We start from the raw sequence: 15,347 nt of genomic DNA on the forward strand, positions 1-15,347 counted from the left end.
ATATAGTAAGAGTATATTTTGTAATAAGCAAAAATAAATAAATAAATAAAATAAAATAATAAAAATAATAACAGTACAAAAAAATAAACAAATAATAAAAAATATACAAAACTAGAGAAAAATTACAATGAAATCTACGATCGCCAATTTCAAGTTATCATGTGAGAACATCATTATTTTTAAATCATTATTTGTCTTAATTAATTTAAGTCATTAACTATTTTAAACCGGTTTGAGACTTCTCTGTCAGTCTCTATCCCTATATACAGTGGCTCAAAAAATTGAGAGTACACTTTACTTTCACTTGATAAATCCGACTTTCAATATAAATAACACATTACCGGGAAGTGCAAACATGTTTTTAATTTTACACATAACAAATGGTTTAATTTAGAGTAAAAATAAAGAAAAATCAACGAAAAATTTCTAAATTGAAAAGTTTCAGAATCATTTTAAATAAACATACGCAGAATTTTGCCTCAAAAAATTGAGAATACACCAATGAAATTTTTGCAATATCACGCATAGAAACTAAGTGTCACTATTAAGTTGCATGTCTTTTGGCTCTTAAAATAGCCTCTAAACGTCATGGTACCGATTCAACCATTTAATGGTATCTGATGATATTTTACCCCATTCTTCTTGCACCACTTGTTTTAAATGGATTTTGTTTCTAATTTTGTGTTTTTCAACCACTTTTTCGAGTGTGGCCCACAGATATTCAATGGCTATGATGTCGGGGTACTGTGGCGGTGTGTGTAACTCCTGTTTACAATGAAAAAAGGCACCATATTTTGACGTTACGTGCATTCAGTTTGGGATCGTTGTCCTGCTGGAAAAGGGAATTTCCATCTAAAGCCAAATTTTTACACTTTCCTTTAGATTGCTGTGACCATATGGTTCATCCAACTTGTTGCAGAAACTTTTCAAATCATAGACAGAAGTGTAAGGGCTGAAACTGTGCGAAATGCCATTAGACAAGCTGGATATAAAAGTAGCATTGTTAGAGAAAAACTTTTCATCAGCTTGCAAATTCAGAAGAAATATCTGAAGTTTGCAAAAACTCATCTATTGAAGACCGATAACGTTTGGAAGAAAGCTATATTTAGTAATGAAAGAAAACTCAACATTTTTGGCCGTGACAATCATCATACTGTATGGAGAAAGCCTAATACAGCTTTGGATCTAAAAAATTTACCTCCTACAATTAAACATGATGGTGACTCCGTCATGATTTGAGGTTGCATAGCTTCATCCGGGGTAGAAAATTTAATTTTTATAGATGGCATTATAAACGATATGGTTTAGTTGGATATACTTCGCAGCAATCTAAAGGAAAGGGCTAAAATCTGAGTTTAGATGGAAATTTCATTTTCCAGTTGGACAACGACCCCAAACAGAATGCATGTAACGTCAAAATATGGTGTCTTTTTCATTGTAAACAGCAGTTACACACACCACCACATTACCTTAACATCAATACCATTGAATATATGTGGTCCACACTCGAAGCAGTGGTCCAAAAACACAAAATTAGAAAGAAAACCCATTTAAAACAAATTGTGCAAGAAGAATGGGGTAAAATATCTTCAGATACCACCAAAAATGGGTTGAATCGGTGCCACGACGTTTAGAGGCCATTATAAAAGCCAAAAGACATGCAACTAAATACTGACACGTTCTGTCTATGTGAGATATTACAAGATTCTCATTGGTATATTTGAGGCAAAATTCTACGTATGTTTATTTAAAATGCTTCTAAAACTTTTCAATTTAGAAGTTTTTCGTTGATTTTTCTTTATTTTTACTCTAAATTAAACCATTTGTTATGTGTAAAAATAAAAACATATTTGCACTTCCCGTAATGTGTTATTTATATTGAAAGTCGGATTTATCAAGTAAAATAGTGTACTCTCAATTTTTTGAGCCACTGTATATATATATATATATATATATATATATATATATATATATATATATATAATTTTTTAAAACTTTCCTTTTCGATTTTTCTAGTTGGCAAACAAAATTTTGGATCTCTACCGATTTTGAGATAAAATAACAGCTAACACACACAGCAGAAGTGTTTTTAAAAGGTTGACGTAGAACTATGACATCATAGTTCTACGTCAACCTTTTAAAAACACTTCTGCTGTCAAAGAAGCATACGTAATAATAAAGCAATAATGGTAAAAGTAGGTCAACCTTTTAAAAACGCATCTGCTGTCAAAGAAGCATACGTAATAATAATGCAATACTGGTAAAAGCAGGTAAAAAAATATATGCGATTAAAAGATGATGATGAAAATTGCCATTTATGCTTTATACATTGCCTACGTGATTTCGAGCTTCAATTATTCGTTGCCATCAATTATTCAAAACCCCTTAACGCAAACAACATCATGTTCTCACATGATAAAAATAAATTTAAAAAATATATAATTTTTGCTAATATTTGCGCTAATGTCAAATACACTTTACACACACTTGTTTTTATTACTGATGTAAAATTAAATAAATTTATTTGAGGATTCCTTTTATTTTAAGCTACTAAAATCTGCCGAAACTCAGTTCTAAACGTAAAGTCTTTTTTCCATCAAATTATTTTTTTTAATTTTTTTTAATGCAAGACTTAGCATTGCTTCACACTATTAGCTCAGTTCAAATTGTTTTACAACTCCATTTTGTGAAAAACTTGTTCATTATAATTGGTGATCTAAAACCTACGATTTTTGGCCTTGGGTTAGTTTTGAAGAACCGTGTCAAAAGATTTATGATTTGAAGGACAATATTAAGTATCACAACTGGTTAAATTCCACAGAATTAAATTAAATTAAAGATATATCATTCTTAATTAATTTCTTAACTTTTTTATCTTAAATTAGTCCATGTTACTTTATTCTAAAATTTTTCTTTCCTGATCCAAATCCCACTTTTTTGTTTAATTATTGCCAACACGAGCTCTGAAGATTCCTTTTTTTTTTTTTCCCCACGCCACGAGAGAAGAGATAAAAATCTCTGGCGCCTATGCAGGTTTTTCAAATATACCTAAATCCCCCTTTCCTAAGTTGACACGTATCAACAAAATCCCTATCGGAATCTCGTTGTAAAACCATTAAAGGGAAAAATTCTGGCTATTTGTTCTTATATCTCAATGTGAACCGATGTCCTGTTATCGTCGCATCTACCATGCGCAAATTATACCTCCTGGGATAAAATATATCGGAATTAAAATTTCAAAAGTTTAATTATTAATCTTAATTATATAATTATATAATCTTAATTATATACTTATTAATTATGTTAATGATTTTTCCTTATTATATTATTACCTCAATTATAATATATATATCTTAAAGTTATAAGAGAATCTGTCAAGAATGAAGAGCGTGATGAAAATGCAAAGGTATCAAAGAACGTAAAGGTATCAAACAGGAACAAGTTGAAGAAATTGCAACTGCCATTATGGATCAGGCGATAGGTAATAAGCAGGTTATCAGCAGTGCACGTTCAATATCACGACAAACAGATACCCCGTTCTCGACGATGCAGAAGATATTGCGTAAGATCCTACAACTTTATCCATATAAGATAACACCCATTAACTGATGACACTGATCTGAATCCTGGTAACTTCCGGTTTTGGGGCGCTTCTGGTTCACTTGAAAGGCGTTGTGTATCAAGGACATGTTCATGACATTCCTACTTTAAAAGATCAAATAACTTTACATGTCAGACGAATAAATGCCGATACGTTGCCAGCCACCGTCGAAAACCTCGTGTACCGCATGCAATTATTGGAACATCTTGTTGGTGGTTACCTTGAACAAAATTTGTAAGTTGCTATAATAAACGTTTTTCATTGGTATTTGGTGTTTTGCTATTTTTCCATTGGTAGTTATGTATTTTTTCTTTCACATACTATGCGCTTGCAGCGCCAGAATTTTCCCTATCGGCATTTTTTGGTACTAATTTTTTTTCTTTATAAATCGAAACCACATACTTTAATGTATATGGTGGCCAAATTTTGTTACAGTTCGTCCAGTACATAACACGCTACAGGACTTCGAACACGTCCTGTTATTCACCCTGTATATATTATAAAACTTTATAAAATCTTAAATCTTATAATTTTCAGAAAATTAAAAAGGAAAAGAAATTTATACTAACTTTGAGCAATCCCGTGGCTCTAGGCTGATAATAAAATCCTTCGCAGGAGTCAAAAGACCTGTACATAAAAGAAAAATCATTTAAGTCCCATTTAAAAGAGCTTTCCATGATGAAACTGGTACCATACTAAAATATTCATGAATATTTCTTCTTCTAGTGCTCAACCGGCCACTCCACCACCACTGAACGTAGCAATATCGACAGGATTTGTTGTGGCTGATATTAATAAATGCTAAAATAATTTCAAATTATCAACCGTTATTTCCTTGGTCTGCTTTTATTTAAATAAAAATAAAAGTTGTTGGAATAGTAAATGGTAAACAGCTACTAGTTTAATCGCAGAAGCATTCAATGCATGGTATAATTGGTTTCAGAAGGCATTCAAAAATTTGTCTTGAAAAGATGATATCCTTATGAGCCAAAGTTAGTAAATAATTGGTTCCAGAAATAAAAATAATTGGTTTCAAAAGGCATTCACAAATTTGTTTGGGAAAGATGATTTCTTTATGAGCAAAAATTAGTCAATTTTGGAAATAATATTTTGACGCTTCTTCTTCCTTTTTATTTTTGAAACCTTTTTGAAGGTTTCAGTAGGCTTAATCTCAGGTGGAAAAAGACTGTGAATAGACAAATGAAGAATTTCACTATGCATAATGTAAGAAAACAGACATGGTGCCATGATAACATGACGATCATGTTACACAGAAAGTTTAAAATTAGACATACCATGACATGCGTAGTTACATTTGTTATGTTAGTGTAAATTAGGCCAAATGATTGCATTACTTATCATTAATAAGGAAAAGTAGCAGATGATCCGAGAGACAGGAAAAGACTTTAGAAATAAACAATGAGAAAACAAATATTAAAAAAAAAAAAGCCTTTATACAAAACGGACGAAAATGGCATTTAATAACTGACTTTGGTCAACCGGTTCGCCGGGAATGTTGGTTGGATTTAATTTCAGAAAAATGACTTGATGTCAATGATTCCCTCAACAAATTATTTTTAAGCATCAAATTGGGGTAGTCATTAGAGCCGCTTTATTTTAATAATTGCACAACAATTTCGTTTATTGCATATATATGCTTTCTTACTGGATTCGAATCCCATGACATCATAGTCCCCTAAAGAAACTCCCAGGCCTTAGTAATCTATTTCAAATTCTTCTTGTCTTTTACAGTATTGTAATTTGACCATCTGATTCTTCAAGTATTCTTCGTGTATGGTTAGCAAACTCTATTCTCTAGATTTCAACAACGGAACGAAATCAAGCATTTTAATATTTGATAAGCCAACGAAAACGGTTTGAATTTCATTGGAACATTGAAATATATTGTTGAAAATCATGCAAAAAAGTGACTTTAAAAATTGTAATAACTCAGGAAAGCATTGCACTGTAATTAAATTGGCATTATTAAAAAAAAACTATTTTTAAAATTTTAAAATGATTTAGAAATATGTCTTTTGAAGTAAAAATTTCATGAATTATCGATGAAAAATGCAAAAATAAACTTTCCAAAAAGATTCACATTTTTATTCTCTAAAGTATATCTGTGCCAAATTTGGTTGCTCTAGATCCAAAAAGTCTATCATATAGAACATCACAATTTGACAGAAGTATATAAATTTTGTGTTAATTAAATTGGCATTATTAAAAATTATTTTTAAAATTTTAAAATAATTTAGAAATATGTCATTTGAAGTAAAAATTTCATGAATTATCGACGAAAAATGCCAAAATAAACTTTCCAAAAAGATTCACACTCTTATTCTCTAAAGTATATCTGTGCCAAATTTGGTTGCTCTAGATCCAAAAAGTCTATCATATAGAACATCACAATTTGACAGAAGAATACAAATTTTGTGTTATGTCCACATACCAAATTTCATCCATCTTCCTCAAAACATTTTTTGCCACCATGTTTAAGAACAGAGATAGGTTCCAAAAATGAATTTTTCAGAAAATCTGCAACCTGAATATTCGTCAAAATCTTGAGTTCGAATTTTTTGACGATTACAATATTTTCTCTTTGTATACATTGTTTACAAGAAATAAAATGCTGCTATGCGTTTTGAGTTGCCATGCTACGGTTGAGTAAAATTTAAATATAGTTTTCATACTCACTATTTTTCTGGGCTTTTCCATAAAAGTTCACGCCACTACCAGGATTAAAACCCTTTACAGAAAGCCCTTTAAGAAACTCCAGTTTAATCAAGATAATAAAAATGCAGAACCTGAAAAAAATCACAAAAATAGTTTTTAAAACCACACTTTTCTTAGTGTATTCTAAATTTTTTATTATTTTAATTAGTTTTGTATATAATATTTTTAATCAATAATTAATTATAAATTAAAAATTTAAATAATAATTATAAATTAATTTAATGTCATATCTAAAAAAATTAAATCTTTATGATTATGTTCTTTCCACGCTTTGAAATTATTTAGATGCTAGCTGTATAAAAGTTTAATAGCTTAAGGAAAAATACTTAAATAAAAATAAAAAAGTAGAAAGATTTTTGGCAATATTATGCAAAATAATCAGCTTTTGAAAATTACAAAATTTAGTTTCCATGATTATATTTTCATTATAATCTTTAAAATAAAACTGTGGGCGTATCTTGTACTATCTTTACTTCAACTTTTAAAATAAACCACAGTATATTTTGAAATTTTTCTCCTCTAGAATATTTTGAAATCTTGAAATTAATTTCTCACAAATTCTCCATTAGATGGAGCCTCTGATGCAAAATTAAAATTGACCAATTAACCGATTAATTAAGTTATGAAATATTATAACACTGTTCTATCATCCAGAATTCAAAAGTTTAAAATATCTCAAAATTCTATCAAATCAGAAAGTGAATATAAAGCTAAATACAAAATAAGAAACAAGACAAAAAATAAAGTTAATTTAAAGTATTTAAAAAATATCTGTAAATGAATCGTATATATATAAATCCTGCAAATAAATGATGAAAAAAAAATCATGTAATGAAATAATTTAAATACCGGCAAATGTTCTTTAGTATAAATATATATAGATAATGTTAGGAACTGTTTGATATTAATACAACTATATGTAATGCCATAGCTACATTAACTGCACAGTACAGTACAATACAATACATTAAAAGATATTAATGTGCTGTATGTTATGTCATAGCTACATTAACTGCACAGTACAGTACAATACAAGACATTAAAAGATATTAATGCGCTGTATGTAATGCCATAGCTACATTAACTGCACAGTACAGTACAATACAAGACATTAAAAGATATTAATGTGCTGTATGTTATGTCATAGCTACATTAACTGCACAGTACAGTACAATATAATACATTAAACGATATTAATGTGCTGTATGTAATGTCATAGCTACACATATTTTATCTCTATACATACGCATAAAAACTGAGTGTAATTGAATACTATCAATAAAAAAATTCATTTTTTTTTCTTACATGTATTTATTCTTCCAAACTTTGGCGGTTCCATAAAAAAATCCCGCCATATACGTGATTTAATGTTCTTGTTCAGTTTAAATTTCTGGTTGAAACTGTGTCAGCGTATTTCAATGTCACTTTCTCCGCATGTATGCGAATTCTATAACTTAACAAGAGAGAGTGGTCTATTCGAAACTTTCTCGAATACTCTACAATAAAACTCTTATCTTTTTCTCCCCACGTACAATTTTGGATTTCGGTAAGACATCGAATACCTGGTATAAGTTTGGCGAAATATAGTTACGAAATATAGTTTCTTCGGAAATCTAGAATTTTTTTTTCTGAATCTGATGAAGAAGAATATTATGTTGGGTGCCTTGTTTCTAAACGATTGAAATCAAAATTTGGCACCTAACTACTGATATAACCGCAAAAGCACATTCCGAATTTTCGTTATTTATATAATTTGCGTTTATGAGTTATTGCGTTTGCACGGTACTTAACTTAACAACTATTGTAATCAGAAAAGCACAGGCCGAATTTTAGTTATTTCAATGATTTGCGTTTATGTGTTATTGCGTTTGAACGTTACTTAACTTAACAACTATTGTAATCAGAAAAGCACAGGCCGAATTTATTTATTTAAATGATTTGCGTTTATGAGTTATTGCGTTTGCACGTTACTTAACTTAACAACTGTTGTAATCGCAAAAGCACATACAGAAGTTCAGTTAAGTCATTTGCGTTTACATGCTGTTTCCTCACTGCTATTGTAATCCCAAAAGTACATACCAAACTTCCTTTAAGTCATTTGCGTTATTGCGTATATACATGTATTCGAAAGTACCAACCGACAGACAGTCAATCCTTTGACAGTTTTTATGCAAAACTTGATAAAAATCTATATTTTAAACGCTATACCTGTACATAAATTTTTGTCAACCTTTTTATATGCACTTATCGAACTCACTTTACTTGAACAGCCAGCCTGGCAGATTTTTTGTAAATAGATTCCGTTCAAAATTTGTTAGAAATTTTTACATCTGTTCTTAAATTCATCTCTCAAAATTCATCCGATTAGCTGAAAGTATTTTTAAGTTATCGTCTCACAGACAGATAGGCATAATGCCAAAAATGTGTGTTTTTTTTTTTTTTTTTTTTTTTGACTCAGATAGGTCTGAAATGTGGCGATTCCACAAAGTATCGACTTCGAAATTTTTAATGATTAGAAAATTTTTTCTATATTTCGTATTCGAGAAAGTAAAAATGGAACAAATATACGAATGAAATGTTCATGTGTTTTTTATACTGGAATTATAGACATGTATAAATATTTCTGCAAATCACAGCGATTCAAATCCCAAGGAAGGACAGAAAAGAGGTGTTTCATTAAAAATTGAAATATATATATATATATATATATATATATATATATATATATATATATATATATATTCTCCAGGTACAACGCCCACATATCAAAATTTATTTGGGTAGCTCAGTTTATATTTTGAGCTTTCGCATTTGCATATAGGTAGAACAATGCATCTCAATTTTTTTTTCTAAAGGAGATCTTGAGCAAGGAGACGTCAGGTCAAAATCTTTTACGATTGGAACATTTTCCTCTTTGCATGCTACTATGTAAATATTGAATGATGATCAATCAACATTCTTCTTCAATAGCAAAGAAACAATTCAATGATTTGTTTCGATTTTTTTTTCCCTTCGAAAATTCGTATTTGCATAACAAAGATCAATGGAAATGGTTGCCCAGAGCTTTATAGCACACTGTTAAAAAAAAGGATGCTATTCCATCTCCTGCATATAAAAATTGTGTATCTTAAAAAAGGGTGTGGACGCTATAAATTTTCAGAATCCCTCGCATGAGTGTTTTGAATTAAAATAAAGAAGATCAAATGTGCATTTTGGATGCATTTTTTTTTCTACCAATTAAAATCCAAACTTTGTCATAAAACTACAATTTTGTTAATAAAATCACGTGTCAATTCTGTTGTTGTTTCTTATGGCACTTACCCTGGACAAACCCGCTGTTACGAAGACAGCGATTTTAAGCCGTTGGGGGAACTTCTCTTGTTTTTATAGTAGCGCCATCTAGGGCTAGAGAACGACTTAGCTACACACACATCACAATCCTTTTTACGGGGCGGACTTCATTCACGCATTTCATCCACAGATCGTAATTTAGACCTGAATCAGAGTACGATCACGCCTGATCCCAGTGGTATTACTCTCGACAAGGAGGACTTTGTGACCACGACAGATTTATGCGCGCATCAGCCACCAAGCACGCGGGGAATCTTCGGCCGGCAGGGTTCGAACTCACAACCTAAGGGACGCGAATCCAACGCTCTACCAACCAGGCTATCCCGGCCTCGGGTGCTAAATCTAATTTATTTGAATAGTTAAGTTTTCAAATCATTGCATTTACACACATGTGAATGAATAGACCGACGGACAGTGAATCCTTTCACAGATTTAGTTTAAAACTTTAATTATTTTTTTTTATATTAACGCCCCGTTGTGAAGCAGCACTTGGGCTACTTTGGGACGGATCTCGTAATTTTGAACCTCAGTCACATGACGAGGACGACACTTGATCTAGCATCCCTCTTTTCACATCGCGCAACACCAGCTATAGGGCGTTTGGCCCTGAGGGATTTAAAGTGTAACAGACTCCCTTACATGACGGTTCTTCGGTGGAAGCGGGTCTCGAACCTGAAACCCTACGGCTCATAAGCCGAGACTTTACCACCAGGCCATTGCGCCCCCAAAACTTGAATTAGATATTCATTCTAAAAAAAGTGCTTGCGTTGTTTTCAGTTATCACGATTACATGCATGTGAACGTACGCCCCGACATACTGTAAACCCTTTTATAGATTTGATTGCAAATCTGATAAGATACTACTCTTTAAATCTGTCCGTCAAATCTTATTTTCCTAGTTCTTTCTATTTTACAGTAATTGTGTTCAATGGTACTCGAATAGTCAGCTATATAAAGACTTCCTGAGAACTAATTTCGTTCAAAATTTGATAGAAATCTAATTTCATATAAAGGTTACTAAACAAATGTCCTCAATGTGTTTTTGAGAAATCGGGCTCACAAACAAAGAAATGGACACAATGCCAAATTTTCGGTTAAAAGGAGGTCTAATCCTTAAAGATTCTTTAAAATCTCAATTTTTTTTAACAATCAGAATATTTTCTCTTTCTATACTTGAGTAGGAAATCAGTGGAAGTGGTCTTCCCAAAACTTTCGCGCATACTCTCTAATAAACGTTTCGTGACAGAGGATATTTTACATAGTATTAGCATGTAATAGTTACTAAATATTAAATTTTGACGTGAATTTAGCATTTTTCTTTTACTGAATCTATTATGTTATCCTTGGCCATTTTTTTAGCAATTAATCACTGGTATGCGTTAATAGTATCCAAAAATCGAATTAGTGTTTGAGACACGTTTTTCTGAAGCGATTGATACCAAAATTTGACACAGAACTGCAGTCGTAGTCACAAAATCCCATATCAAATTTAACATATTTAAGTCATTGCGTTTTTGAATGAATACGTTTCTGGAAGTACAGACCAACAGACTGTCAACCCGTGGCTGGATTTGGCTCAAAATTTGACAGGTATCTACACTATAGATGTTAAAATCCATGTACTGAATTTCATCTAGCTAGCTCTCTTCGTTTTACAATTATCGTGTTAACTCATATTCGAAATAATCCCGTATTAGTAAGAGCCGCAGTGGCCTGGTGGTAAGGTCTCGGCTTCGGAACCGGAGGGTTTCAAGTTCGTGTCCCGATTCCACCGAAGAACCGTCGTGTAAGAGGGTCTGTTGCACGTTAAATTCGTCACGACCAAACGTCCTCCCGCTGGTGTGGAGAGGGGGTTGCCAGCTCAGGTGTCGTCCTCATCATCTGACCGAGGTTCAAAATTACGAGGTCCGTCCCAAAATAGCCCTAGTGTTGCTTTAAACGGGACGTTAATATAACTGAACTGAACCCGTATTAGTAAGAATAATTTTAAGAATTTGTAACCCAATAAAAGCTACTATTATCATATTAGATCCATTGTTATTGGAAAATATATATATGATATAATAACAATAGATTGCATATCAAAGCACACGCAAATAAATGCATTTTCTTAAAAAACGCACACAATATCTTATGTGAAAAATACAGATAGATAAAATAATAACAATTTCATATTGCAACTAGTGGAAGTGATCTTGCCAAAAAGTCCTCGCATATTCTCTGATAAACTTGTCAAGACAGAGAGCACCTAACATGGCATTGGTATCATTAATTATGAACTAATAACTTTTGAGTGAATTTTTACTGAATCTGTCATGTCATCCTAAATAGATGCTAAATCTGCGAACCGAATTTATCTACCGTATTTTCTTCGCTTTATCATTATCATGTTAATATATTCGAACAGCCGGACAGATGTACTTTCTCTGAATAGATTTTACACAAAATCTGATAGAAATCTGCAAATTTGGTAAAACCAAATCTTAACTGTTTAGTTCAGAGCGTTTTTGAGTTATCTTTGTCCCAGACAGACAGACGGACATTTTCCAAAAATATGCTTTTCGAACTCAGAAAAGTTTGAAATTCGTCAAAATTTCGAGTTCGAATTTTTTGACGATTACAATATTTTCTCAATACGACCTATATAAGAAAGTAAAAAAGATAATTTATTCTGTCATTGAAAACTGATAATTGCATTAAAATATAGAAAATTTGAAACTTACCATATTGATGCCATGTCATCAAACCAACGAAGAAATGAAATAATGTTGAAAGGAAGTACTACTTCTCAGTCAATCGAGAAAAGAAATGAGGTACAACAAGAACTCTATTTTTATTCTTTTGGAAGATTGGGCATTTAAATGTTTTGTATTTGAACATCTTGAAATTCTTTCCCAATATTAATTCAACAGATATTCATAGATGCCCAAGAATTTAAGTCGGATATAACGACCCGATTAACACATTTTAGTGGAAGGATTATTGCAGCTGCTTGCTTTATTGAAATTACTTCAGTTTCATCATTTCCAAGGACGCAGAATGTTTACCTTCATACTTGCCACCTTTAAAAACCATAATTTAAGCCGGAATATTGACTTTCCTGGCTGTTTAACTATTATTATGAAATTGTTTATTTCAAATTTCTTTCTGTTATGTGGTAAGATTGAAAATATGAATGCGAAATTACTGCACCTGTGAACTAAGCGTTATGTGTATTACGAAATTAGGTAATCCTATTTGGGTGAAAGTAAGAAACATTAAGTTATAAAGTAATTCCAAAGAAAGTATTTTAGGTAGGCAACTATATTGAAAAGTCGATTTATTGCGAAATTCTGAATATTTTTTATTTAATACTCTTAAGGTTTGAACAGATTTCTTTATAAAACTGTTAGAATTCGTTTTGAGAAGTTATACAGATTTTTATATTTGAATTTACATACTTTCTAATGCTATTTTATATCTTTAAAATCTATTTTCTCAAATTCCAATCTTTATTAGAATTTTCTTACAAAAAAACCTCATAAATTAAAATCTAATGCATATTTATTTTTTCAAATTTGGTGTAATAATTTCTCAATTAAATAGATTACATATTCTCACATTATTGAACTAGAAAATATGTAATCTAATTATTTAGAAATCTTTAATAGTTGTTTTAGTTCTTCCTGAAAAAAACCTTGAAATGTTTGTGTTACTTATCAGCTCAACCCCAATATTTGAAGAATGGATAGAATTACAGCTTTTTTTATTTCTGGAACTAGATAATACATTTCTTAAGCTATCTGCCATATTTTAAGCAAATCATTTGATAAACTTCTAAACTAGAAGATTTTTACTTTATATATCTTTTTAGCCTAAAAAAGGCTCTTTTTCTTAGTTTATATAAAACTTTTGCTTTTTAACTGGTATATTTTGGTTTCATAGATGTTTTTTTCAGTCTTTTTTTAGTAAATATTTAAAAATATAACTATTTAAAAAAGTTTTACAAAAAAATTCATCCCGAATGAATTTAGTCATATATATTAATATAAACATTAGAAAAAAACACGAGGTTTGAATGCTTTGATAGACCAATAAAATTAATTTGAATTTCTCATAACAAATAAACCGAAACAAAACCACGCATGGAAATTTAATTGATACTAGCCGCCTTTGGTGACCAGCCGGTTCGCCAATCTTAATGTTCGTTTAAATTTTAATAATTCAATATTTTACGCAATTCCAACTTTAATAGATTCTTCATCAAAATATCTTAAAACTTCAAATTTTGATAGTCATATAATTCACTCATAATATTATAAAGGCCTTCAGTCATAACGTAATATGTATCTTTCTAATTTTCTGTTACCCCTCGTAGAATTTATGCTTTAAATTAAAGTGGAAAGAGTTAATCTACAATTAATATAATATTTTTTACTGAAACAAAGCATTATTTTTATAATATGATTACTGAAAACAGAGTCACTGAGCCTTTAAACTTTATGGGCACTAAAGAATATATATCTTAATTTATGTAATATCTCAAGGGTTTGTCAACAAAATTTTCTCAGATTCATCATGAACAGATCGATTCATTAACAATGTTTAATTTTAAATGCATCAAACACTAAGAAAATAAAATGAATCGTTTAAAATAATCGGTCGAAAACAGGTTTAAATAAAACTACTTAAAAAACGATGTACTTAAAACTATAAGCATATACAAAAAATATATAACTAACATAAATACAATTTAATTACAAAAGCATGCAACTAACCTAAAAATAATTTAAATCATCCGTTCACAATGGTTGTCATGTCAACAATCAGAACACAATGCGCATGCGTGAATATTCAACGCGAGTTACGGTAACGCAAATGCGTGAGTTTTTCGGTAACGCAAATGCGGTGGGGAAAATGGAAGATTTTTTTGGAGGGAAAGTTAGTTTTTAATTAATAATTAAAATCCTAATTAAAAATTCAAAAAAGGGACCCCAGGTGCACATTCCCGACCTCTAAGATATACATGTACCAAATTTTTAGTTGTAGGTCAAATGACTTGGCCTGTAGAGCGCCAACACGCGCACACACACATACACACATTGAGCTTTATTTATAAGTATAGATAAACCAGCGGGAGTGATTTCTCCAAAACTTTTTCTTAAACTCTCTAATAAAGGTGTTATTCTCCACTCCTCTCCGCAAAAAATTGCGGACCTTGGGTAAGACATGGAAACTCCTTACATGGCTTCAGGGGAAAAAAACTATTTAATGAAGTATTATAACTTCCTCTTCAATTTAAAATTCAAGTTTTACGGGGACTGAAAGAAAATTAGAGAGGATACATGGTACAATGAACAGAATATTGTGAGGCTTCCATAATAGTATTGTAAAGACCCAGATCAATCGCCCTGAAATCCTGGTGACCACCGTGACGTCCTTTTTTCCCACACTCGATAATTAGCATTTCTGGCCAGCTGTATCATCACCCACAGTGTTAAATGTCTCCAGATTACCAGATGGGGGACCTCCTTTTAAGTACGGTCATCTGGCCAATTACTGTGAGTCCAGATAAGGAATCACACGTGTGTTTCCCAGGGAAATAAATCGTGTCTTCGAAAGGGGAGAGTGTCAAACCCTCCAGATGTCAATCTTCATTTTTCCCATTGTGGTTGGTGGA

The 15,347-nt window shown here is 31.2% G+C and overlaps 1 protein-coding gene across 1 annotated transcript in view; it reads right to left on the reverse strand.

Moving 5' to 3' along the window:
* LOC129987834 (peroxidase-like) overlaps nucleotides 1-12,531 on the reverse strand; it is a 65,059-nt gene extending 52,528 nt beyond the window's left edge. The window contains exons 1-3 of the mRNA XM_056095801.1: nucleotides 12,412-12,531; nucleotides 6,299-6,408; nucleotides 4,171-4,228 (exon numbers count right to left, since the gene is read on the reverse strand). Coding sequence (XP_055951776.1) covers nucleotides 4,171-4,228; nucleotides 6,299-6,408; nucleotides 12,412-12,425 — 182 coding nt within the window. The 5' untranslated portion in view covers nucleotides 12,426-12,531. The remainder of the gene's footprint in view (nucleotides 1-4,170; nucleotides 4,229-6,298; nucleotides 6,409-12,411) is intronic.
* Nucleotides 12,532-15,347: the final 2,816 nt, after the last annotated feature.

This window comes from Argiope bruennichi, chromosome 10 (genome assembly GCF_947563725.1).
Source record: "Argiope bruennichi chromosome 10, qqArgBrue1.1, whole genome shotgun sequence".
Lineage (NCBI taxonomy): Eukaryota > Metazoa > Arthropoda > Arachnida > Araneae > Araneidae > Argiope > Argiope bruennichi.